Source organism: Podarcis muralis, chromosome 6, assembly GCF_964188315.1.
Source record: "Podarcis muralis chromosome 6, rPodMur119.hap1.1, whole genome shotgun sequence".
Classification (NCBI taxonomy): domain Eukaryota; kingdom Metazoa; phylum Chordata; class Lepidosauria; order Squamata; family Lacertidae; genus Podarcis; species Podarcis muralis.
Window position 1 is genome coordinate 20,623,749 of NC_135660.1, and position 25,319 is coordinate 20,649,067.

A 25,319-nucleotide genomic window follows, 5' to 3' on the forward strand; every position below is an offset into this window, starting at 1 on the left:
GTGGTTTATGGACTACAATTCCAGCAAACAGAGTTGCATTATAACAACATCTCTCCTACCCCTCCTGCCCAGAAAAAGAAAAAGAAAAAACGTCTGGGGAATAGAAGGGTGTTTACAACAGCATAGGTAAATTACAAGCTTGGGAAATGTGATGCTAATACTCGCTTTTCTTAAAATACAATCATGCTGTTTCTCAGATATCCACTATATGAAATGCCTATTCCTTAGCAGAAGATGTAACTCTCACAACTAGATGACAAGTATAGCATTATGTTGAATAGACCTTTATTAATAAAGTGGCAAGTGTTATTCATGAACTCTCCATTAGATTCATAATTTTTGATGCAATACTAGCAGCTCAGATAATGAGTATTAGCCTATCGTTTATTCAACATGAAGAACATACATACATATAAATGTCATGTGCAACTTTAAAGGGTTGAGTAATTGGGTGATAGTCAGTGGTAATCATACTGAGAGTAGACCTATCAAAATCAAAGGATCTACTCACACTATGAGTTAGCTGATTATCTTCTACAATCACATGCTGAAATATAATTAATTTGAACTTTCCTTGTTGTATATGTTGTACCTTCTGTTAATTACCTAACACACAACAATTCAAGTGTCAAAAGTTCAAGAAACTATACAAGAGCATTATTTGAACTGGCAAGCCTTAACCAAACTTGTAGAGTAACTCATTACTTCACTTAATTTACAGCTAACTGGCTGAATATGACCATACTTGGAAAAATGCTTTATGAAGTCTGATCTCTAAAACGAATGGGAGCCTCCTGTATATTTTACAGTGAAGACACATCTAGCAAATCAGCTTCTTCACTGTTCTCTAAATCTAACAATGGATTTAAAATATGCCTAACTCAGTGTTGGGTTTAAGCCTAAGAAAGCAAGTATGTCTTATTACAATTTTTTCTCTCCAAATTTTCATTTTGTTTTGAAGGAAAACCCTCCACAAATATCAGAACAACCCCATCTTCCAATTTTTTTCATCAACTACAACAACTTACAAGAGAAAAAGAGAAGAAACCAACCAATAGAAGAACCAAATAATAATGAACAAGCCAAGGGGGTAAAGTGTGGTCACAAATGAAAAGAAGAAGATGCAGAGCATTACATTGTTATGTGTAATATTAGATAGAGCCCTCAATCACCATTAGTGGTTTTTCTGCATTTTTGCTCCCATTTTGAAGGCTGAAGATGAAAAGGGCTTCAGTGGTCACTTTCTTTGAATTCCTACATGCACTACCAGCATCAAGTGGCCACAATTTATCTATCTTAAAGGGAATTATTAGTATTATAATATAATATAAGGAACTGTAGTAATTAGATAGTGAAAGAAAACCTACTTTATTCAACCACAGGGGAAACAAACCAGTACAATCCGATACACAGAGATCCAAGTGAGTCATGTTGAGAAATTTAGAACCCATTTCTGGAGCTCATGTAATGTCCCAATGACTTAAGCGCAGCAATTCAAATTCTTCGTGTTCTTTGCCCCAGAAAGTCTTATGGGGTCTATTTAGGCAACCTATATTGATAACATCTGAACAGCGATCAGATGCAACATGGAAACTGGATCAAGTTAGTTCATGGTTTTTCTATTCACAATTCATTTAAAAGCCCATTACATCTAAATCCAGAAACCGTTTTTCCTTCACAAGAATGTCAACAAATTATACTCTAGGTTGTTCTCTAGCTCAAGTATGACTCCTAACTTCAATCTGCCCAAAAGGTTAGAGCTTGTTTTAATATGTAGGACAGTAACTTTCTTGCTATAGGGAAGAGGCTAGTAACATGCATTTTAATCTTAGAAAAGAGCATGATAGAGCTGAAATAGAGGATTCTCTTTCAAGGAAGCAGAACAGCCAACAATTTAGGAAATGGTTGTTGTGTAAAGAGATATGCAAAACAGAAAAATTATGATAAAATTCAATTTTATTTATGCAGCTTATCTAACTTTTTTTGCAAGGCTCATCAATATTGACTGTTACTCATCAATATTGACTAGAAGTGTAGTATACATGCTATTTCATAAAGTATTGCTTAATAGATCTAGATACTTCTTTACAATGCTTTAGACACTGACAGATTGGATCTTCACCAAAACTACACCCGTAATGCTTGAGTTAAAAACTGCAGTTTATTAACTGTACTTCCTTGAATACCTGTACATGTAGCTGCAATGATACATGTTTTGTTTTGTTTTTGGCTCTACACTTGCTGGAGCACGGTTAATGCAAACTACTTGCTTTGACATTCTGCCTCATCCTAAAAAAAAGAAAATAACTCCGTAAAGTGCTTTCCAGCATCAGTGTTTTCCTTAACTACTCTCAAAGCCAAATGTTACCAAGGAGCTGGAGCTATCACAAACATTCAATAGTCAAGAGAGCAAAATTCACTACTGCTAGAAACAGAGAGCTTGGTCTTAGTCGTTGATCCAGAATTATTGCGTCCTCCGAAGAAATAGCCTGATGACATGAAAAGCCAGACAGCAATTTATTTTTTGCTGGTTTTGAGCGGAACATGTGATCCCTTGATATTGAGCTTCTCCACAGAAGGTTTAGGCTTCCTGGGTCCCTCAATGGATACCCTTGGGCGGGGGGTCTTCTCTCTGAAATAGTATTTAGAAAGATAGAATACTTGATGTTTGGGAAACAGGTTACGAAAAATAAGGGCACTGAACTCTCATAGCCAGATAACAACCAAGCAAGCGCAAAGGCTATACTGTATTATTATCAGTTTCCTCACAAAACTAGAAGGTGAAACCTGGGGTCAAACTCTCCCTCCCCTCTTTCATTTCATTTAAAGAATTACAAGACTACTGCTTAAATCAATATACACCCATAGTTAAATGCAGAGACTTTCCTAATGGGAGAGGGAGTGAAGTAGGCAGATAAGACACAGCCTTTCCCCCCAGCCCAATTTACATTCATCTTAATCCATGCAGGACCATTAAGTCAGTCCCTTGTTTCTTCCACAGGCTCTTTTTTCTGAAGGCCCTTCTCATGAAGGTGTCAAACTGAAACTGGAAAGTTCAGGATCAAGACTGGGTCTCCCACACCTGCAATCCAGCCGCAACACAAGTGTGCTTGCATGGGTGGTGCATCACAACACTTGTCAACAGCAGTCAACAAATGTAATTGCACAAAACTGTCAAAGCACAGGAGACATCTACTTCAGTGAGAGCATTCTGATATTCTTTTTTCTTACAGAAAACTGGGAAAGCAGCGAAGCAAGACAACAATGATTTATACCTCCTTATTGCATCTTCCTTGCTTATGTGATGGCTGTTTCTATGTCTTGGTGCATCTATACCATTTCTTATTCCTGAGGGTTTGTACTTCAGAATCTCCTTCTGCCATTGTTCATCAAATGCATGAGCTTCACCTGTGCAACAAATGAAATTTTAAAGTGAGCATCCTTACTTGATGCAACCAGTGCAGGAAGTGTTTAAAAGTACTATATCCCAATACAAAACACGAATAGGGGGGTGAAGTGGAGAGAAAACATCCATACTAAATTTTATGTATATGTATGTGCACCTCTGTAAAACATTGGCAGAACTGTGTTACTACAAACAAAAACCCATGTAAGCCACAAAGTTTCTTACCTTCATCTAAATTAACAAATTCTTGATTCAGTTCCTCATCACCAGTTTTGTTGTTCTTGGCCTTCTGAACAACATGAGCACGATCTTGAATGTGATGACCAATAGACATTTTTTCAAGCCCACTTTCAGAATCTTTAAGTGCTTTTCTGGTTTCTTTAATCTGTACACACACACAAAATAAATAAATAAATTAAAAAGTCACCACTGAGAAACAATATTTTCAATTAGTATTTTGGATTTCCCTTTTCAAGCAAACTGTGCAAGATTATGAACACAGTGTATGCAAATATCTTGTCTCTGCTGTAAACAGGGAGTGAAGTGAAAAGGAAACAGCATGTCAAACACACAACAAATGCTAACATCTGAACACAATATAGAACCAAACACAATTGGAGCTTTACCTTCATTTGTACTGCGGCAGTTGCCATTTTGAAGAGATAAGCAGCTGTTGCATTTGAAAAACAGCTTGTTTCTTCAGCAGCAAGAACTGATGCAGCAAAAAGAGGGCAGACAAGGCAAATACCCAGTTGTGCACTTAATTCACTATTACTTGCATTCACTATTACTTGTTGAACTATGGCCACAACATGCATGTCTATGATCCACACAAAAAAGGAGCTGGGATCTATTCCTACCACCTCAAGGTCTTGATATTATTCTCTGTTAGAATGGTTTCAAAAACCACCAGAGCCTAATCTAAATATAGCCTGTGAATGGACCTTTCGGCTTCAGAGATAAGTGTGTGTTGGTATTTGCTACATGAAAGGGACACCAACTATTAGTATGTCATGCTAACCAACTTGAAAATCTTGGCTTCTGCTTATCGGCATGCTCATAGGTGTATTATTAGAAGCTTTTTGATAACCAAGTGCTGGCTAGAGCTCTGAAGTGATCTGCTATAAGTTATTTTCAACAGCCTTCTGCTTATATATAATCATTCATGAACCTGACTTCAGGGTTCAAATTCAAATTTCTTAACAAAATTAGATCTAACAGCTGTGAGGAAGCCAATGAAAGGGCATCTTAAGCATTATATAAGCATTTAAAAGTCAAGTACTTGGTCTGAACAGATGACACCTATTTTATGCCACTGCCAGTTATTTGTAGCATTGTAGGATATATTCATGTGTATTGTTGCTTAGCTTCTTCAATGTTCCTCTTCAACTAAGCTCACTGATAAATGCCATAAGAAGCAGTAGGCCAAGTTACACAACACAAACCCATGGTTTGGCACTATGGGATGAACTCTATGCTCACAAACTCACTTGTGCCCACCACTTAGTTGTCTACTTCCAGGAAACCACAGCAAACCACATATAAATAGGGTTTGTACTTGCTCTGCAAACCAGGGTTGTAAATGGGGTTTAAAATGGTAAAATTACAGTTTGTTATGAACATGAAGATTTACAAAGCTTATGCTCCCTCTACATTATTACTGCCCCGTCCTTCATTCAAAATCCGTTGATTCATCTCAACGGGGAACCCCCAAACCCCAAGAGACTAACTTACCCCTCCTGGAGCCACACGTGTCTGAGCTGAAGCCTGGAAAACCTTTGGAGGTTCATCACCCTTCTTGGAATAAGTCATCACTGAGGAAGAACTGAATGAGTGAGCATTTGGATCAAGTGCCATTTTATCCTGAAGTTAAACATAATAAATGATTAAGAACAGCGTAAACACCAAGACAGAAGTCCATAGCAGAAGCCTAGATTTAATGTTGTACAATGCTCCATTTAGATTAGGAAAGGAGAAAATCTTAAGGGACTGCAACTCTCTCGAGTCTTTAAAATGCCATAATGGCTGTCCTAAGCCTGCCAAGTGTTCAGAATGACTAAGCAGTGAAGCCATTCACTTGGAGAACAGAATTTAGAACCACGCTTATTGTACACAACAGCAGATTTGTAAGCAGTCGCTTGCTTGGGCACCTGAAGCATATAAAAATACACTCCAGGACACCATATGAATTTAATGAAGAATGCTTGTGTAGTTTTTAGTTTAAACATTAAGGAAAATACAAACTTACAAAATTTCTGTGCAGTTCCATCATACTGTTTCTCATGTTTGACATCATTCTGTCCATTGCAGAGAAATGATCCCTGAAATCCATGTTCTGCCAGAAGAGAATTGAAAAGATAATTAGAGAGAAACATACATTCACCATGAGGTTCTTGACACTGTGTGTGTGTGTGTGTGTGTGTGTGTGTGTGTGTGTATGCACACAAATACATTTTTACTTCTTTGAAGGGCACAGCAGAAGAAGGGAAGAGACCACCTTTAATAATCCCCATTAAAAAAAACACAAGCGAACATTAAAAGCAAGCAAGAATACCAGGGTAAAAAGTACGAGTACAAGGTACAACAACAAAGATTCCATGTGTGTGAGGTGGTGAGCACATGATGCTTTTTAAACCAAGCATTTTGATTTGATTTGTATCTGTCTTTTCCTCTCTGCAGATCTAATAGCAGCTGGGAAGCAGGGAGTAATTCAGAGTGCAGAAAAGGCATTAGTTAGAAAGGCTTAGGCACCTTCTTCCAAAGCGACACTTCCCCAATTTCCAAAGCAGCCCTGTGGGGTTTCTAATTAGCAAAACCAAAACCATGGCAGATCCCATGTCACCTCTAGTCTGGCCCTTAGTCTACTAGAGAGGAAAGTGTGAGAGGCTTTTTGAAATACAGTTCTCTAGAGGGATCAGAAAGGCTTTTCTCATTAACCTCAAATGAACTTGGTCAAAGGATGGACTGATTTCATGTAAGAATTTTTAGGATAGATTTCCCAGCCATTGTAAATTTCTGAAATCCTACTGCACAGTAACTGCCTGAAGTAACTATCACAAAGGTAACTAAAGTAATGTTGGGGAAAAAGCCAACTCAAAAAATGAAAGCCCTCCACAAGTGAATTTGAGAATGCTGCAAGGTATTAAAAGGCAACACCTTGTTGCTGCCTTTTTTCTTTTATACAGTAACATTATGTAGTTATTCACTGGGGTAAAAGGAACAAAAATTAATTATTTTTTATCATTAAATGCTCAAAAAAGCTGCACTCTTTTGTATGGGCTATTTGAATTGGCCAGGCCTAGATCAGGAATTTATGAGTTGATGAAAGAATCTATGACTCAGATTCCAGTCTATGATTTATTATATGTAATTTAGGAATAAAATTTCACTTGCTGCAAAGGAGAATATGGTCTGTTGAGAGTGCACAACAAGTAGGCTTATATGAAAGACTGTTGACTTGGCTCCAGTGTCTGTTATGACTTCTCAGTTACCAAGGCTTCCGTTTACACAGATACCATTTGTCACATGCATTCCAGCCGATGGATTACTAGCACAAGACACATGAAACATTAGCAGAAGCATGCAAAAGCCTTTATAGGAAGTAAACTGGGCTCACTGAGAGGATTAATGTAAGATATAATGGTGACTTTATGTACCATGTATAGTGGAAAATGCAGGAGAAAAAGCGAGGAGGTGTAGGTTTGGCTTTATGCAGCCAACACTTCCTGTGAGTCCTTGCAGGAGCATTCCTGCCCTTGAGAGTGGCCCAGTTGGGGCTTGACTGCCCAGATTAGGAGCCTTTATATGCACAGGTGACGGCTGTGGAGACATCCAGCCCCACCTGGTTGAGGCAGGTACAAATAGTGGTTGAGGAGGAAGAGGATGATGGACCAAACACTGCTGAGGCTTCCCACAGTTGGATCTGGTTGGGGAGGGATTGTTTCTTTGGAACCGTTCCTTTGGGGTTATTTCTTGTTGTATGAAGGTCTACTGTCTGAGGGGGTTTTTGTTGTTGCTGTTTGATGAGGTTTTCCTATTCTGTTCAAATAAAAATATATTTTCCTTCATAGACTGACTACAAAAGATCTTTTAAAGAACCTGCAGTGTTAATTGGCAAAACATCGTGTGCCAAAAAGCTTCACATCCATTGGCAATTAAACCCAAATTCTGTGCAGAACTGGGCACATCTTATAGATATTTGCTTGGTATAGTCTATGCTAGGCTGCAAATATATCTGTAATTTTTGAGAAAAGGGCCCGGGAAGCAGAAAGAAAGTGAAGTGAATAAAGAAATGGTCAGGGAAATTGAACCTCAAGAACAGTAAATGGTATACTTTCCAGAGAAAACAAGAAGCTGTGGCATTAACTTTGAAGCCATAATTTCTGGAAGTTTCATTAAAGCTTCTCTGCTTATTTAAACTTCAACAGACAATGGTTCTCATACATTTAAAAACTCTCTTATGAAATTATGTAGACCAAAAAATACAGAAATTGTTTTTCTTATAAGTGCAATGCTCCCTGCATTCCATGACCAGTGAATCCACAACCCTGTGGAATACACTCAAATGCAAAACATAATGTGGAGAGACAATTCAGATTGATAAGAAAATTATTATGAAAGGTATATATTCGTATCTCTTACTTCTTTCTTCCTTTCTGCTTTTATTCTTTTCTTTTTTGCTCACTCTACATAAGTTTCTATATTTTCTTTTTTCCGTTTAAGTTTGTGCATTTTGATTTATGTATATGTGGAATACAATCAATTAAAAAAAAATTAGCTTCAATATTATAATAGTGCTAGGCAAAGCATTCAAAGAAAAGGAAGCAATTTTTCAAGCTCAGCAAGAAGTCAGCAACAGAATGCCAACAATTAAGAGTCAAAGTTGTTAGATAAGCTTGTGAAGACAACCAAACTTCAAAGCATATCCCAACCACATTTAGCTAGACTGTCTCCCTAGCTTCAAGTAAAAGGCATTGTGAGATATCCATTCTACACAATGGATTGTCAGGGAGGAAAGAAATCATTTGACTGCTATTTATCTTCTTGCAAGCAGAGAACCCAATGAGTTCAGATCTGTACTTTAACACTGAAGAGGGGACCAGACCATTAAAATAATTAACATTTTAAAAAACAACTGCTTGCCAACTGCCAGGACAATGTTACAAGGATGGTGGGGGGGTGGCATTGTAGATGTTCACTGCTTCTTTAAAAGCTATGTGAGTGCTCCTTTGCTGGAATAATCCTGCAAAATAGCAGGCTAAATACCACAGAGCAGTGCAAGGCACACGGATGCGGAGAATCTCGCTCATCACTAAAGGCAGGGGTAGGCAAGATTCTAGATGTTGTTGGACAATTCTCATCAGTCCCAGACAGCATGGCCAATGGTCAGTGATGATGGAGGTTTAGTCCAACAACATACGGAGGGACAAAGGTTCCCTGCCTTGAGTAACGGTATTACAGACATTATCACACTCCATAGCAGCAGCAGTGGACATGCCAACAGGAAGAAGGGCAAGACGTACTTTGAGCAAAAGAAGAAATCAGTAAACAAACAAACAAACAAGTTTTTCCAACTTGAATGCTGGGGAAATGTGGTGCCTCTATAGTAGAAGTACTACTTTTCAACATTCATTTGAAAAAGGTCTCAGAAGAAACCCAAAGGTGGAAAAAGAGTCCTTAAAGAAGTTTCTGGGTATCTACCACATTTCACAGAAATGTTATTCAAAGTCAAAGGAGAGAAGCCCGTGTCATTAGCACAGCAGACCCAAAGCTGAACCAGCCACTTGCTTGATATAGTGCTATTCTCTAGTAACGTAACTTTTGGGAACGTGCCCTATTCTATACATATTAAAAAGAAATAGCATGAGTCCAATAAATAACATTCTAGACCTCTCTCAATGCAAACACCACTACTGTACTCCAATTCATTGTAACGAAAACAGTTCAGAGACTTTATGGAAATCGTGCGTGTTTTTACCCTTGTGGCAATTTATTTCATGCATGCAGAAAAGAGAGATGGTCTTGCTTATTAGCATAATTTCAGTCTGCACAGGAAGTTTAATAGTTAGTTCACAAATGGGGGGAGGATCCTAAAATGCATTTCACAAAGCTTACTGCATTGTGGGAGGGGGCAGAAACAGAACCAGACAGACATGCCCACATCAGCAAAAAATTAGAAACTCGTGTTTGTTTAGTATACTAACCATGCCACCAAAACAGCCAAAAGGCATAGGGGGGGAACTCATTGCCTGAAAGAGAAATACCAGCTCATATAAATTACTGCATTAGTGCTACTGTCTAAAGCAGCCTTCGCCAACCTGGCAACCTCTTGATGGGAGACTGCATGGCAAAGTCTGGTCTAAAGAATGAAAGCATGCAGGGTACATTCAGATTGTAGTTTTTCATGAAATCATCTGCTGCTATTTGCATAAGTGGCACAGCTCACACTTTTTGCCACTTAGTTTACCTTCTAAATTTTGAGTGACATTTTCACCTTACTGAAGAGGCTGTATGTGCTACTGGTGCAGGCAAATGTCTTGTACCATCATCCTGCCTTGTCTCCTTTTTTACTGGAACTTTTGTCACCCCAACACTTGAGTTTTTAAACTGTTAAATTCCAGCACTGCACTTGATCACCTGGGAATTTCATAAATTTCCAGCTGCAGATTTAATATGCTATAAACTAACTTAGTTATGTCGTAATCCCAAAGCTCAGCTACTTCATTAACCTTATTACCACTGGCCCATTTGAGACAAATTGCGACAATTTGGGGCGCAGACCAGTGCAAATGGAATCGTGCAAATTCAGCATTGTTCATACAACTTTTAAAAAACTGAACCTACACTTCCAACAGAGTGGAAGAGGAAACTTGTATGCAGGAGATGTATTTTTTAATTATTTATATTTTATTGAAAACATTTCAATTAAACAAAATAAAGTGAAAAAGACAAAAAAAAAAGGAAACTAAAGCATAAAAAATACAACAAAAAGAAAATAAAGAATGGAAAGAAAAACACTAATTCCATACATATTTGTCAAATACAAATGTATTTAAATGAAATTATTAATTTAATCCATATACATTTATTTTTAACATACTATATTTTTTATAAATGCAGAAGTATTTTACGGTTTCTTCTGGGACAGAGAAGGACCAAAAACTAAAGTGAAGACTATTCTGGATGGGCCCTTAGGACAACAACATGCTTATATCACCAAGCATTAGAGATCTGTATTTTAGTATACTGACCATGCCACCAAAACTGCCAAAAGGCATAAGCGGAAAACTCGCTGCCTGAAAAAGAAGCATCAGTTCATGTAAATCTGTATATTAGTAACATGGTTTAAAGATTAAAATACAGAAGGAAGGCATGCCCAGATCACCAGAAGACAGAGTTTAGCATTTAGTATACTAACCATGCCACCAAAACTGCCAAAAGGCATAAGGGAACAGCTCGTCTGAAAGAAAAATATCACCTTATGTGAATTGCTGCATGGTGTGTCAGATGGTTCAAATTAATAGGGGGGAAACTTAAAACTCCCTAGCTCAAATTTAAATAAGGCACAGCATAACCAAAACAATGAAGGACCAAAATAGATGTGATGGTGGCAGCCATACTGTTTACATGTAAGCAGGGGATGGGTTTAACTTTTACTACTGGAGGGATAAGAGACAAACCCTCCACCACATAATCTTCTTATGATCCATTATCCAAACTCCTCCCATAACAACCTGGATCCATTATCTGAAGTGAACTAGGCTGAGTGAACAGTGCCATGGGCAACAAGCTACAGACACGTAAGACAAGGGAAGCAGGATTATTCCATTCCTCTCACCCCTATGCATCCCTTTTGATGCTACAATTAGATGCCCCCCACCCCTGCTTTGTACATGACCGGGGAAATGTGAAGAAAAATGGCAGCTTCTGTCACATCTAATGTGGTCCCTGAGATAGGCACTTTCAATTTAAACACAGTTTATTGTAAGTTTGAATACATGTGCTTTTGTGTACCAAAGTATTGCCATGTACCTTTAAGTTCTGTACAGTACTTTACAGTTTTTCTGCTTTTCCAGATATTCAATTCTATTTATTTGCAGTCACGATTAGCCAGTTAAGATGGAGAGAAGTTGATTAAAACCAACAAATCTGTTCCTACTCAACAGATAAATTTTGGTAACTAAATTTCAAAGAGCTAAAATAAACTGCAGGTCACAAAAATTAAAATAAGTGAAGCAGCTACTCTGCTACAAGCATTCATTTTATGTAAAAGCAAGAGATTAATGTAGAGTTAGCAATGAAATACATACATATTCTCTAAAATATTCATAGAACCCTGGCGTTAAACCAAATCATCTCTCCCATGTCAGCAGTTTCAAAGGTCATTGCAAAGAAGTTCTGAGTAAATCTATCACCATATACAGAATGGTCTGACTTATAAATCCACAGTGAAGAAATTATATGCTAGTACACACATATAAATAGATGATGCTATAAACACCATCTAATATGAGAATTCAGCCAACTGGTCTTGAATATCTTTGCATGAAAAAATGATTGGAGAGTCTGGATATAAATCTGAATCCCCCAAAGCATACATGAAAGGTATACTTACACCAAGCTATCACATCAAAATGTATTTTACTACAATAGTCATTTTGTACTTATTCATTTAACACTATGTTTTACAATGCAAAGGCTCATGGACATGCAAAGCCAACTCTGCCCATCTATAACCTACCATCTCTATTTCCTTCAATCCTAAAACTCATTTATTTATTTCTATCCTCATGTAATCCCTACTCCTTTGTTTCCCCAGAGTCAGAGAACTTCATTTAGCTCTCGCAACAGTAACTTTACTTTATTTTGGAGGGCAGGAGGAATTCAGAATCACACTTGGAAAATCTTCCCAGCATTCAACCAAAGAGGAGTATTTATTCTGGTAAGTGATGCTGCCACAGCAGCCTGTTTTGCAATGTAGTAAAAAGTAAGTAAGCTTATGCACATTCAATTTGTGTGCATTCAGCTTTACGTGCTTCGCAAACAAACAAACAAAAAACAAATTAAAAGGGGGGCAGAAAGGGAACAAGCATCTAGGGGAAAACACTTTGGCAATCCCACCCACCATTGCATCTCATGTGTTTTGAATATATGCAGTTTTGGCTTTAGGTGCAATCCCCAGAATGTAACCCCCACATAAGTTGCAGTCTTACTGTATATTGTTTGGCCTTCCACAAATACAGACTAGAAGCTTTTCAGCAGCAGCTGGAATAGTGAAGGTTGCTCGAATTGGTGTTAAGATTAATCTCTTAACGAAGGAATATTTTTAACATTACGTATGACCAATCCCAATTAGACTACTGGCGGCTGCAAAAGAAGCGGGTTGATTCGTGTTAACTGGGCCTGATTTTATTAAGAGAAAGGAAAGGAAATAATAATGCTAAATAACAGACAAAAGCAATACGTGAAAGTAACATAAGCTCACATCATTTCAGAGGCAGAATCAGTTTAAACATTACTCTTAGAGAACTTGATTGTTTCCAGGTTTCTACACATTATGTCCTTGTAAAATGAATGCAATAACACACAGTCTGTGTAAATCCAAGAACTAATAATATGATCAGGTGCAGAGACAGTCATCAGCACAGCAGCCTTACTTCCTAAATGCAAAGCCCCTCCAGCTGGGTAATTCTATCCCCCAGTCAAACTCCCACTGCTTTGGTGTATCCTTCTGTAACTGGATATATTGAGACCTAGGATTGTTTTCAACTCCTAAAAAAGCATTGCACTCTGGTTATAAACTGCAGCCCCTTTGTATGCCTATGCTTGTAGTAATTTCATGAAGGGCTTATTAGGGTCCCCCAACACACATTATAATCCTAAATAGCATTCTTACAAAGTTTGGGGGGTTTTTTTAGACCATAACAAGTCACATACAATATACAGTGTTAAGATACATAGAGTCATTGAACTTTAAATAATCTGCCATGTGCAACGGAGAGTGTTGTATGTATACTCTACTTCAAAAGGTAAGACACTGTTTCAGCTGCTGTCAACTAACATGATTTTTTTAATTTATTTGTTCAAAACACAATGCTAGGCTACAACTCACATCATCTTTGACCATCAACCTTGCTGGCTGGGACCAATGGAAGTTCAACGTTCAAAACATCCAGCAGGCTACAGGTTCCCCAGCTCTGCTACAGAGCAGTTTTAAGACACGACTAAATGACTAAACAACAACAACAACGAAGCATATAGATTGGTCTGCATCAAATATTTTTTAAAAAAATGTTTTGCCATTGCCAGAAAAACAAGCTTGTAAAAAACCTGAATGACTGAAATAACTCTATTTAGAAACAGTGCTTAGGCAGTCTCTATGTGTTCCAACAATTGTTGTGCCAACTTGGCCCATCAATTTAAATGCAATTGTTTCAGATAGGTGAATTGAATTGGCATACTAACAGATACCAAGTATGTTTATAAGGCAGTGTTTCCCAACCTTTTTTGGGCAAAGGCACACTTGTTTCATGAAAATAATCTCGAGGCACACCACCATGCCAGATGGGGAAAGGTCACTTTTTACTTATGTAAAAAAAAAATAAAAAAATAGTAACAGCATAGAAGGTAATGGTAGATGACTGTTAGGGTCTCCCCCCAAATGCAGAATTCTATTAATATCTTCCTTAGCGAGCCGCGTTAAGCCCTGTAATGCTTTCTATAGAGTAAGCATAGGGGACACTGGGGGATGTGGAACCAAGGGGGCAGTGGGCCAAAAGAGTTCGGGATCTACTGCTTTAAACAGAAATAAGAGCCAGTGGGTTCTTCCTTTTTTAAAGTATCGTTTCAGCGGGGACAGCAGTCCGGATTTCCAAAAAGCGGCGCTTTTTTGCGTCTGAGCAAAGAAGAGAGAGAGGGGAAAAAAGAGAGAGAGATTGATTTGTGGCTGCGCAAAGGGGGGAGGAGCCCAGGAGTAAAAGTAGGAAGGACGAAGGGAGGGGAAAGGAAAGTTAATAGAAGGAAAGGCGGGTGGGAGAGAAAGAGAAAGAAAGAGGGAAGGGGGGAAGAGAAGTGGAAAGGAGGGAGACCGAGGCGGGGGAGAAGCGTCTGGAGAGTTGCTCCGAAGTTTGGGGGGCCGCGGGGGTGAGCGCGCGTCCCAGGAGGCGGAGGCCAGCCCGGGCTGGGAGCCGCGCCGCGGCCCGGGGGCGGTAGGCAGACCGCGGCTCCTAGGATGTGGAAAGGGGACGGCGGCGCAGGGGGAGGAGACCCGCACGGCTAAGGCAGCGCGCAGGGGGAGGGGAGCGGGCCGGAGGCGGGCGAGGGGGGCCGCGATCCCGCGCGCCGCGAACATGGCCTCCTTCCCCGCGGGCCCCGCCGAGCCCCCCGGCCGGGGAGGGCGGCGCGCCCCCGCCGCCGGAGGAGAGCAGAGGCAGGAGGAGGAGGACGAAGGCGCTGCCGAGGAGGCGCGCCAACTTCGGCCAACTTCGGCGCCCGCCCCGTCGCCGCAGGCTCCTCCCGGCCGAGAGCCAGAGGACGGCGGCGGAGCAGGAGGAGGAGGATCGGGTTTGGCGACGGCTGCTGCGTCCTCTCCAAGCGCGGGGCTGGCCTCCGCCGCGCCCGATCCTCTGCGCTCGCCGCGCTTCTCGGCGGAGCAGGTCTCGTGCGGGTGCGAGGCGCTGCTGCAGGCGGGCGACCCCGGCTGGCTGGGCCGCTTCCTGGGCTCGCTGCCGCCCGACGCCGAGGCGCCGTGCCTGGAGGCGCAGGCGGGCGACAGCCTGGCCAAGGCGCGCGCGCTGCTGGCCTTCCAGCGCGGCGACTTCGCCGAGCTCTACCGCCTGGTGCAGAGCCGGCGATGGGATGTGGGAGGGAGCACGTTACAGCCCCGTGACGTCAGCGCCACGCAGGCAGCCAGGCAGGCAGACGGCGAGAGCCCCGCGCTGGGCGGCCTCTCCTCGCCGCCGCCGCCCCGCCTCTCGCCGCCCGACTCGCCCGCCTCCCTCCCACGGCACACCAGGCAACGTCTCGCGGCACACTAGTGTGCCGCGGAACACCGGTTGGGAAACACTGTTATAAGGAACGTATTCTGGGCCCTTTTCTGTACAACCAGGTCAGAATAACTCCCCGATTTCTGATCTGTGTAAGATATGAATCTCCACAGCCAAAAAGATTTCTATTGTCCGGCTGGGGAGACCCAGCCAGATGGGTGGGGTATAAATAATAAATTTATTATTATTATTATTATTATTATTATTATTATTATTATTATTATGTTGTTGTTGTTGTTGTTGTTGTTGTTGTTGTTGTTGTTGTTGTTGTGGAATGGTTTAAGGTATCTTCCCAAGTTCTAACGTACTCTCTTAGATGTGCAATATGTATGACAGGCACTCAGAGCGAGAGTGTTTGGAATTTGTTTTTTAAGTAATAGCAAATAAAATGTGAGGGCTTTAATGGGGGTGTTTGCATTGCTCTATCTGGTCTTTTTTAAAGACAAATGATTAGTTAACTATGTATTCTTTTCTGAATTGTAGATATAAGCCTGTAACTCAAGGCAGGGGTGGGGAACCTCTTTCAGCTCAAGCACCACATTCCATTCTGGGCAACCTTTTGAGGGTCACATAACAGACAGTACAGCAGCTAATGGTCATTTTTTTTACTTCTGTACAATACACTAGTTTCTGCATACATTTCCACACACCCCTGTATCCTCCTGGAGACAAGCAAGAGCCATTATCAGAGTTCGGGGAAACATTCAACTAAATATAAGTTCCCAGGCTTGCAATTGCAACAAAAGATGGAGAAGCCCAAGTGCATCTTTGCATCTCTGATTAAATGTTTAAACATTTGCTGAAAAATCTGGTGCTGCTCACAAAAGCAGAACTGAATCTGAAGCAAACCCAACTGTTACGTTACAAATAGAAATGCTTCTAAACTAGAAGCACACAATCCGGTGGCTACCCTGCAGGTGACAGTTTCTGCTGCTGCTAGCTTTATTAAAGCATGAGTTCCCACTGTATAGTTTACTGATCTTGGCACAATTCCACACCCCCTGTGGTTATGTTACCCATGAATGCAAATTCCACAGGCTTAGTCTTGACACTAAGTAGCCAGCAGAAGATATTGTAAAAGTCAACACACCTAAATAAATACACAGTCTTCCAAACCCCAGGAAACCAAAATAAAAATGTAACCATCACATTTTTTTTGAAGCAGAAATATTACTTTATCATTACATAAGTGGATACCTTGTACAATAGTGAATATATAAGTAAAGCAAAACGTATTACAGTTTCATATTTGAAGTTGCTATATCTATTAAGTTTCCTGTCAATTTATTTAAGTTCTTTATCAGCTGATGCCAAGACTTGCAATGTCAGCAAGACTGCAACCCTAACCATGTCCGTTCAGAAGTTAAGTCCTTTTGAATTCAGTGGGGTTCACCATTAGGATTGCAGCCTTAGATGGAATATACTATCACGTCACTAAGCATCATGTTATAGTACTGTTACAGGTTTGCATAATCAGATAAACTTAAGGATCAATGTGCCAACTAATACATCTTTCTACAGGAGACGGGATCAGTTAGAATGCATGTTTCAACACATTAAACCTTGTTTAATTTATTTGCTCCATGACTTAATTTTCTAGTTTTTGGTGGTTCTTTACAAAGAGAGTTAAACATCATTATCTCTAATTTACATGAGAGATGCACCAAGAGTAAACTGACTGGCCCAAGTACCAAACCATCAGCTGGGGGGAGTGGGGAAGCAAGCTGAGATCCACCATACTTTGTCACTGATTGCAGGTAATCTGCAAGACTATAAAATGACATACCTTGTGATTTTCTCTCAAAGCAACCTGAGAATCAGGACGTCCTCTTTGATGTAGAGCTCCTTCCCCACCATCTTTAATTGAGAGAAATGGATCTCGTCCAAAAGGTTCAGAAAAGAAACGACGCATATGATCATTGTGTGCGGCAAATGGATCCCTAAAGATAATATTAAAGGGGGGGGGGAGAGAGAAACAGCTCATATATAGCCATGCATTTAGAAAAAACAGACAAGATTCCAAGGTGTAAAACTGCTATCTTGATGGAGAGAGTGCAGTGTTTACCCTACTTAGGACAGCCACAGCATACTGCTGTCTTAAATTAAAATCAATACACATTTCGCTGTTACACAAAGAATATTAGGAAGTGGCATACTCGAAATAGTGACTCATACAGAGTGGCAACATGACATACTCTAAGGTCAGATAATTTTGTAACAGGTAGAATGGGTTCATTCAATATTATCACTCCTAATACAGACTCACAGCAAAATTTATTATTCTTAAAGGAAGCCAATTGAAAGGCTTTTAGAGCTTTATAGGAGTCTAAACCATTTCTCTGAGCATGCAAGTAGTTCTTCCAACTGACACTGGTGTGTTCTGGCATGCAGTTTAGAAATGATTGAGATAGTGTATATAATTATTCTGTCCTTGGCACCTGAATATGCATCATTTTAACATGGAAACAGCAGCCAGTCTGCTGTGACTGTTCTCCTATAGATTCTTATCCCTTGAAAAGAGCTTAGTCTGCATAATTTATTTATTTATTTTTAACAGAAAGGCTTTATTAGAACAGATGGTTCAGTACAAGAGACCAGCCACAGCAGATGACTGTAATATCAAGAGTGAGATAATACAGAGAACTTCTTGGCTAACTAAATGCACAGGACTGTCTTTTGCAGGAGGGAAACTGTTTCTGCACCTGTCTGCGCTATTCAGGAAAAAACTTGGCAGGACCAGAAAACATTTTGCCTGAGATCAACTAGAGCTTCCCTGGAACAGCTGCTTGGTCAGGGAGACATTTATAAAACCAATTTTATCCTAGACAGTATTTCTAGCTTGCCAGATCAAGATCTCTCCTTGTGAGGCTGAGGAAGCTTTCCTATTAGTACACAGTTTTAGAAATTAGTTCCAATGTGAAGTAGCCCTATCCACTTGCATGATGATCTAGTCTGCAATGTCTAGAATAGCACTTGCTATTACAATTTGGATTAGACTCTGAGCAGCTTCCAAACCAGACAATGGTCAGCCATTATGGCTACTAAAATAACAGAACTGCACAGTCCCCACATGGTGTGTGGGTGTACAAACACACACACTCTCTCATTTTGTAATTGTTTTATTTTGTAATAGTTGGGAGCCCTGAATCTTGGAAAAGAGTTCATAAAATTGTGAGGTTCGAACTAGGAGCTTCGTAGTTCACACTTCCTTTCCCTATACTGATAGGATTCTTTTTATCAGACTAAAATTACATGTTGACAATTTCTATATAGGACTTTGTGCATTGCTGGTCTCAGCATCCATCCATAGTTCTATTGCTTCCCACATTCCATACCATGGGTTCTATTAACAGGCACTCCCTCATGTCACTCCAAATGCAAAAGAGTAGGCAGACAATAGAGAATCCAAAACAAACATCCTGTAGAGACTATTCCCAAAATGCTTTAGTGGGTGCTTGCTACGCACTTTTCAAACTTAATTTCTGCTAAATTGCAAAGGAAATTAGATGACTAGTCAAAGAAACTAGGTGCAGGATTAATTTGAGGCTCAGAGTCAGTAATGAACCCTTTGGTCCCAATCCAGCAACACTACTGTGGACCTTCTAGAAGTGGAGTATCCACAGGCCAATACTTTTGCTTCATTTGCACCTCCCATCTATTTCTTCCTAAGCAGCAGCAACATAAGTTTAGACTTCTACATGAAGACTAAAAGGACAAGATTGCGGTTAAGAAGAGGGAGGATCGAGTGCAAAGGAAAGAACCTGCCTGCGCATGCAAGCCTTTGGATCAGTGCCACTGGATTTCAATACAGTAGGAGTTGGCTGCAGAGCTGACATAAAAGCCGAGAACCTTGTCAAGGACTTTAAAAGAGCAATCTAAAAAGTTGCTGACACTATGTAAAATCATCCACAAGTTCCATTCAGATTTCAAAGGATGTGTGACCTTGTACAATTTTAGCTTAAGGGGATACAACAGAGACAGGATTGGGTGTGTACTAACTAAGGGAGTTCCCAAAACCAAAACACCTGCATATACAGTGTTAAGAAAGCATTAGGCCTCCTGAATCCAGCTTAAACTGAGCTATATAATCAAGACAGATTACAACTTTTAAGTATGGACCTAGGCATGAAGATGGCCCACTGAGTTATATAACTTCTGTCTGGGCATTCTTCAAGCAAAAACTAATACTGTATCAGAACTGGGTTTTAAACCCATTCTGGGTTTAACCAGGCCATAAAAATTAAAAGGTCAACCACAAACTTGCTACATAGGTCGTCCCCCACCATGTCAAATGCTGAAGTTATTTAGGGCTGCTTACAAACATGTAATTAAAGGAAAGTTGCAGAACTTCAGATCCCATACATGTTCAGTGTAAGCCACACAGAGCTCAATTAAATATACAGAGGATCACAGCCTTATTTTTTTTATAATACCCATCTACTCAGGCTTATTTCCAGGTAAGCCTACATAGGATTGCAGCATTAAAGGATGACTATGCAGTGTTTACTCAGAAGTAAGTCCCACTGTGATCAATGGGTTTTATACCTAGAAAGTGTGTTTAGGATTAACCAGATACAATGCCTGACATATATAAAATTTATATGAACAAGAAGAATGATTCTCAGGTGCATTTGGCCTAGATTACTGCAGGAGAAAAGTAGCATTTTAAGCTATTTAAAAGAACATAAATCCTTTTTTCTCCCCCACCCCATGTTCTATTATGACAGAACAAAATGAAATACGTTTAAAATAACATTTGTGGAAAAAACAGAGACTTTTTAGGTACAGAGATTCCGAAAGAGCAGAAAAGACTATTTATGTATGCGACAACAGCAGCAAGGATATTACAGGCCCAGAGATAGAAAGAAGATAAAGTTCCAACCAAAGAAGAATGGCTAATGAAGATGATGGACTATGCCGAAATGGCAAAATTGACCAGGAGAATCAGAGACTGGGATGAGAAGACGTTTAACAAAGAACGGGGGAAATATAGAATTTATTTAAGAGAACATTGTAAACAACTAAAAACTTTGGCAGGATTAGAGTAATACTTGTAATGTACAAAACACAATGGAAAAAGGTAATACTGTTGTTAACAAATTAGTTAAAATATGGATAAGCTGAAAGAAAAAGGGATTGACATTGAAAACCAGAGAAAGGGGGGGGGGTAGGAAGTCTAGGGATTCTGAGAATCCTAAAAGTGAAGGCAAACAATATGTTTAAATTGTAATATGTTATGTACAACTCAATTTTAAAAATTATATAAAAAGAAATAAGTTTTATGCCTTCTAATTTTCAGTACTTACTCAACATAAAAAAACTAAGTTGCAAAAGGGTCATTAACTGCTCTCTAAAAATGTCTTTAATTGGTGTTTTTCCTGCTGTGCACTTTCATGCTATTTCATGCTACCGGAGACCACATGTTTTTTATACTGCAGAAGTAACAATAATAAAGGCAACACATTAAAAGATGCTAGGCTTCTGAAAGTAAACACAGAAACAACAACCACTTGTTATCTGAAAAATAAAAATAAAAAACACATAGCGTTTTAAAAAGGCTTTAGAAAGGCATCCCTTTCAGCATATCAGCACAAAACTTAAAAACTTCTTGGGAGCAAGAGAAAACAGGGTTGTTTATATAGGTGCCATTTTCAGCACCTATATAACATGGACTGAACCCCTTTTACTTCCAGGTCCTGAGAACAGCACTGCTCACACAAAATCTTAGCAAGGCACCAAAAGAACACTCCAACCATTCTTTTCCTGAGGAAGCCAGTGGCTCAGTTCCAGAACTCTGGGAAGGCTTCAGACACACACACACAAAAAGGGGGGGGGGGGACCAGGGGACCTTTAAAACCAACAGCTTTATTGTAGAGCAAGCTTTCATGAACTACAGCCCTCTTTTTCCATTGCACGCCTCAAGCAGGCATAACACAGTTCCGTGGGAGCAGAGGGACTAATCTGAACTGGATCCAAACTTCACTTAGTCGAGCTTAGGGTCCCCCAAGGAAATCAATGAGGCCACAACGCAGTTATTATCGCTTCGATTTCAAGGGGTGCACGTTCAGCTAACTTAAAGAGCATAGCTGTCAACTTTTCCCTTTTCTTGCGAGGAATCCTATTCGGAATAAGGGATTTTCCCTTTAAAAAAGGGGAAAGTTGACAGCTACGCTTAAGGGCCTGCACCTTAAGATCTAGCGAGGACATGAAAATGCAACTTTTTTTTATTGCACCTTCGCAACGGGGGCGGGGAGGCAAATTCTGCTGAAGTGAATAAGCAAGGTTGGGGTGAGGGGGATAGTAAGAGAATTCAGCGACCTTAAAAAGAGGGAGGGAGTGAATTATTGTTGTGTTTGAGCCCCCCCCCCCCTCCACACCGTCAGGCTCCGCTCTCTCTCTTTTTCACGCGTCTGGAGAGAAAGAACGTCAGAAAACGGTCGGCAGGGGTGTGACAAGAAGAGGAAAAGGCAACGGAGAGATGCGCGTCCCAGAGGGAATGTCTATGGGGCAAATGGGGGAAACGCCGACGCCGCCTTCACCGCCTCCCTCAGGGCGACGCCGTAAGGAACGGAGCCCCCCCCCCCCACGCAGCCCCCCCCCTCATAACCCAGGCCGACCCCCCCTCCCCCTCACCGAAAGAAAGGATCCTCCTCGAAGATTCTGGACCAACCCCCGAACATGGCTCCGGCTCGTGAGGCGCCTCTCGCGCTTCTCCTTCAGCCCGCCGCGTCCCGCTCGAGGTGTTGCCGCCGCTGGCGGGCCTCCCCTGACGACGGGCTCTAAGGAGGCGAACCGCCCGCTCGGCCGCCACGCCCCTTCTCCCTCGCCACGCCCCCCTCGGAACCCTGCGCTTCTCTTTCCCATTGGCCCTGGCGAGCATCCAAGATGGCGGCGAGCGACAATAGGGCTGGAATGCTGCCATGGCAACGGGCTCCGAGGCAGGGCCTCCCCGCTGGGGCCCGGCTGCCTTAAGTGGTCTTCAGTTCGCCGTTCCGCCGCCGCCGCCGCCCCTCTCCCTCCGCCCCAAAGTTCCGGCTTCCGGGGAGAAGCTACCCATCATATGGGTATCGCGGTGCCAAGGAGGCAGCGCCGAGTTAACATGAAGGCTGCCCTCCCTCCCTTCCTTCCTTCCTTCCTTCCTTCCTTCCTTCCTTCTTATCCATCTTTGAGATGGTTTTTTTTTTTTTTTGCTTTTTAAATAACATTTAAACAGGAGTATGATATAACAACGAATACATAAAAAGCGTACACATCTTACAAACGAGAGAAACCAGCAGCAGTTTTAAAAAGCAGGATAATATATCTGAGTTAATTGTTTTATTAATATGTAATTTAAATTGCATGCTGCTTTGATGCATTTTCCAACTCTCTTATCATTTTTGAGAGGCGGCAACCAAATCTATATACAGCATTAACAGAATAATTTGTTTTATTACCACCCTGCACCATTCCAAATGCAGCTGCATCATGGATTGTTGTTCTTTAGTCATTTAGTCGTGTCCGACTCTTTGTGACCCCATGGACCAGAGCACGCCAGGCACTCCTGTCTTCCACTGCCTTCCGCAGTTTGGTCAAACTCATGCTGGTAGCTTCGAGAACACTATCCAACCATCTCATCCTCTGTCGTCCCCTTCTCCTTGTGCCCTCCTTCTTTCCCAACATCAGGGTCTTTTCCAGGGAATCTTCTCTTCTGATGAGATGGCCAAAGTATTGGAGCCTCAGCTTCACAATCTGTCCTTCCAGTGAGCACTCATTTTGACACTGCTAAATTCAGTGTCCCGCAACCCATCTTAACACTCCAAGCATTGAACTCCAACACTTAACTAAATCCAGGAATTATTGGTTTCTTGCACCCACAAACTCTGGCACCCCAAAACTCATAAGTAAGACATGGTTTATCGTTCATTTCCCCCTTTTACTTGATGAAACTAAGTATTAGATTCTTGTGATGGCAGCGGAAATATGATCTGAATCATTAGAGGAAGTAAGCTGTCCTGCTTGAAATTACATAATCATAAATGACATTCCATTCTCAGGGCTCAGGTGATGCAATATGTTTGAAAAAATAAACAATAGCTAGACAAGTATGTGTCCTTAAAACAACCTTAAAGTTACCTCCTTTGACAGAATGATGACTCAGGATGCCCAGCTGGCATGAAAAGACATACTAAGTAATAAATCAAAATTCAGTTATCTGGAATAAGAATTAGTTATGTAAAACAACCATACTTGCATCCCGTATTTTGTATCATTTATATTTTATTGGCCCATTTGTTTTAGGTGTTTTACAGCATGAGATCAGCCGGGATGCAAGAGTTTGGGATTGGGGGATCTTGGGCTTTCTTGGCTCAGCTGGGGCTACACTGGCAGTAGTTGCTCAGCCAGCCTAATTTGCCCTAGTGTAAATCCTCAAAATGGGGCATTCTGGGGAAGTGGTGAGGGCAAGACAAGACAAGGACCTATACAAAGCCCTGTTCAGCATGGTCATGTGACCTATGTGCAATGCTCAAAACTTGGGCCCACCTCACCTGCTGGTTCAGCCTGCAGAAGACCCTCCCAGGGACTCCTGAATGGAATTTGGAATTTCAAAATTTCTTACTTAGGAATGCTCTGTTAATCTGCAAGGTTTTTTATGCTAGCATTTTATTCTACTGTACCATGTGATCTTACTGTTTAGCTGTCTTGATTTTGTAAGCTGCTATGCGAGCTTTGTAAGGGACGCGGGTGGCGCTGTGGGTAAAAGCCTCAGCGCCTAGGGCTTGCCGATCGAAAGGTTGGCGGTTCGAATCCCCACGGCGGGGTGCGCTCCCATTGCTCAGTCCCAGCGCCTGCCAACCTAGCAGTTCGAAAGCACCCCCGGGTGCAAGTAGATAAATAGGGACCGCTTACTGGCGGGAAGGTAAACGGCGTTTCCGTGTGCTGCGCTGGCTCGCCAGATGCAGCTTTGTCACGCTGGCCACGTGACCCGGAAGTGTCTTCGGACAGCGCTGGCCCACGGCCTCTTGAGTGAGATGGGCGCACAACCCTAGAGTCTGTCAAGACTGGCCCGTATGGGCAGGGGTACCTTTACCTTTACCTTTTATGCGAGCTTTGGCTGAAGACTGCCTTAAAAAATTACTTTAAAAAATAATAACTGGAGTGCTTGGTCTTAAAGGATGGCATTGACATAGAAGGCATAATGGGTGCCTGGTAGAATGGAGAGAACCAGTGAGACATGGTTGTCTCTGGATAAAAACTCTATAGGAAGGACAGGGAGGTATGTATTGGAGGTGGTGTCATCTGGAAGTGGTGTCAAAAAGAGCACTGAGTCCAGCAAGCTAGAAATCCCAAAAGGGGCACTCCTCTGCAGAACTCCTCTGGGTAGTGATACCAGGCCCCAAGAGTAACATAGTGCTGGGGACATGCTGTTGTGTCCCTGATCAAAAGGCTCAGGAGATCTTGAGATAAAGAATGAAATCAAGGAAACATCAAAAAGTTGCAAGAATGGGTGACTTCAGCTACTGCTTCATAGACTGGTTACATAATGTGTTCATCACAACAAAGAGCTAAAATTTGTAGATACCCTAAATGATTGTGCCCTAGAACAGATAGTCTGACTGGGAGGGCGGTGACCATGTCATGGCACACAGGACCTGTTGCGAGAGGTTGTAGATCCAAGTGACAGATAAAAGAAAGTACTTCTCCATGCAAAGCATAGTTAAACTATGGAACTTGCTCCCATACTAGTCAGTGGAGTGCCATTTATTTCAGGCCACATGAGATTATTTCTCAGGAGTACCAACATCTCTGCTTATTAAAAAGTAACAACAAATGCTCTTAAAATAGACTGTTTTGCAATGGAACAGATCCAAGACCAGGTCCTCTGAGTA

At 41.2% G+C, this 25,319-nt stretch overlaps 1 protein-coding gene across 8 annotated transcripts; it reads right to left on the reverse strand.

Annotated features, from left to right (window-relative positions):
* Positions 1-1,938: 1,938 nt before the first annotated feature.
* Positions 1,939-22,249, reverse strand: MLF1 (myeloid leukemia factor 1). 8 transcript variants are annotated; one of them, XM_077929834.1, is made up of 10 exons: positions 22,084-22,249; positions 17,237-17,390; positions 10,824-10,865; positions 10,657-10,701; positions 9,610-9,654; positions 5,655-5,741; positions 5,141-5,269; positions 3,632-3,791; positions 3,276-3,408; positions 1,939-2,632 (listed from the first exon to the last, which is right to left on the reverse strand). In XM_077929834.1, the coding sequence occupies exons 1-10, from the start codon at positions 22,128-22,130 to the stop codon at positions 2,518-2,520; spliced, it is 957 nt and encodes a 318-aa protein (XP_077785960.1). In that variant the 5' UTR covers positions 22,131-22,249; the 3' UTR covers positions 1,939-2,517. The 8 variants fall into 8 exon arrangements, with proteins under 8 accessions (XP_077785960.1, XP_077785961.1, XP_077785962.1 ...); XM_077929835.1 differs by lacking the exon at positions 10,824-10,865 and having other exon boundaries at positions 22,084-22,247; XM_077929836.1 differs by lacking the exon at positions 10,657-10,701 and having other exon boundaries at positions 22,084-22,247.
* Between the last annotated feature and the right edge of the window lie 3,070 nt (positions 22,250-25,319).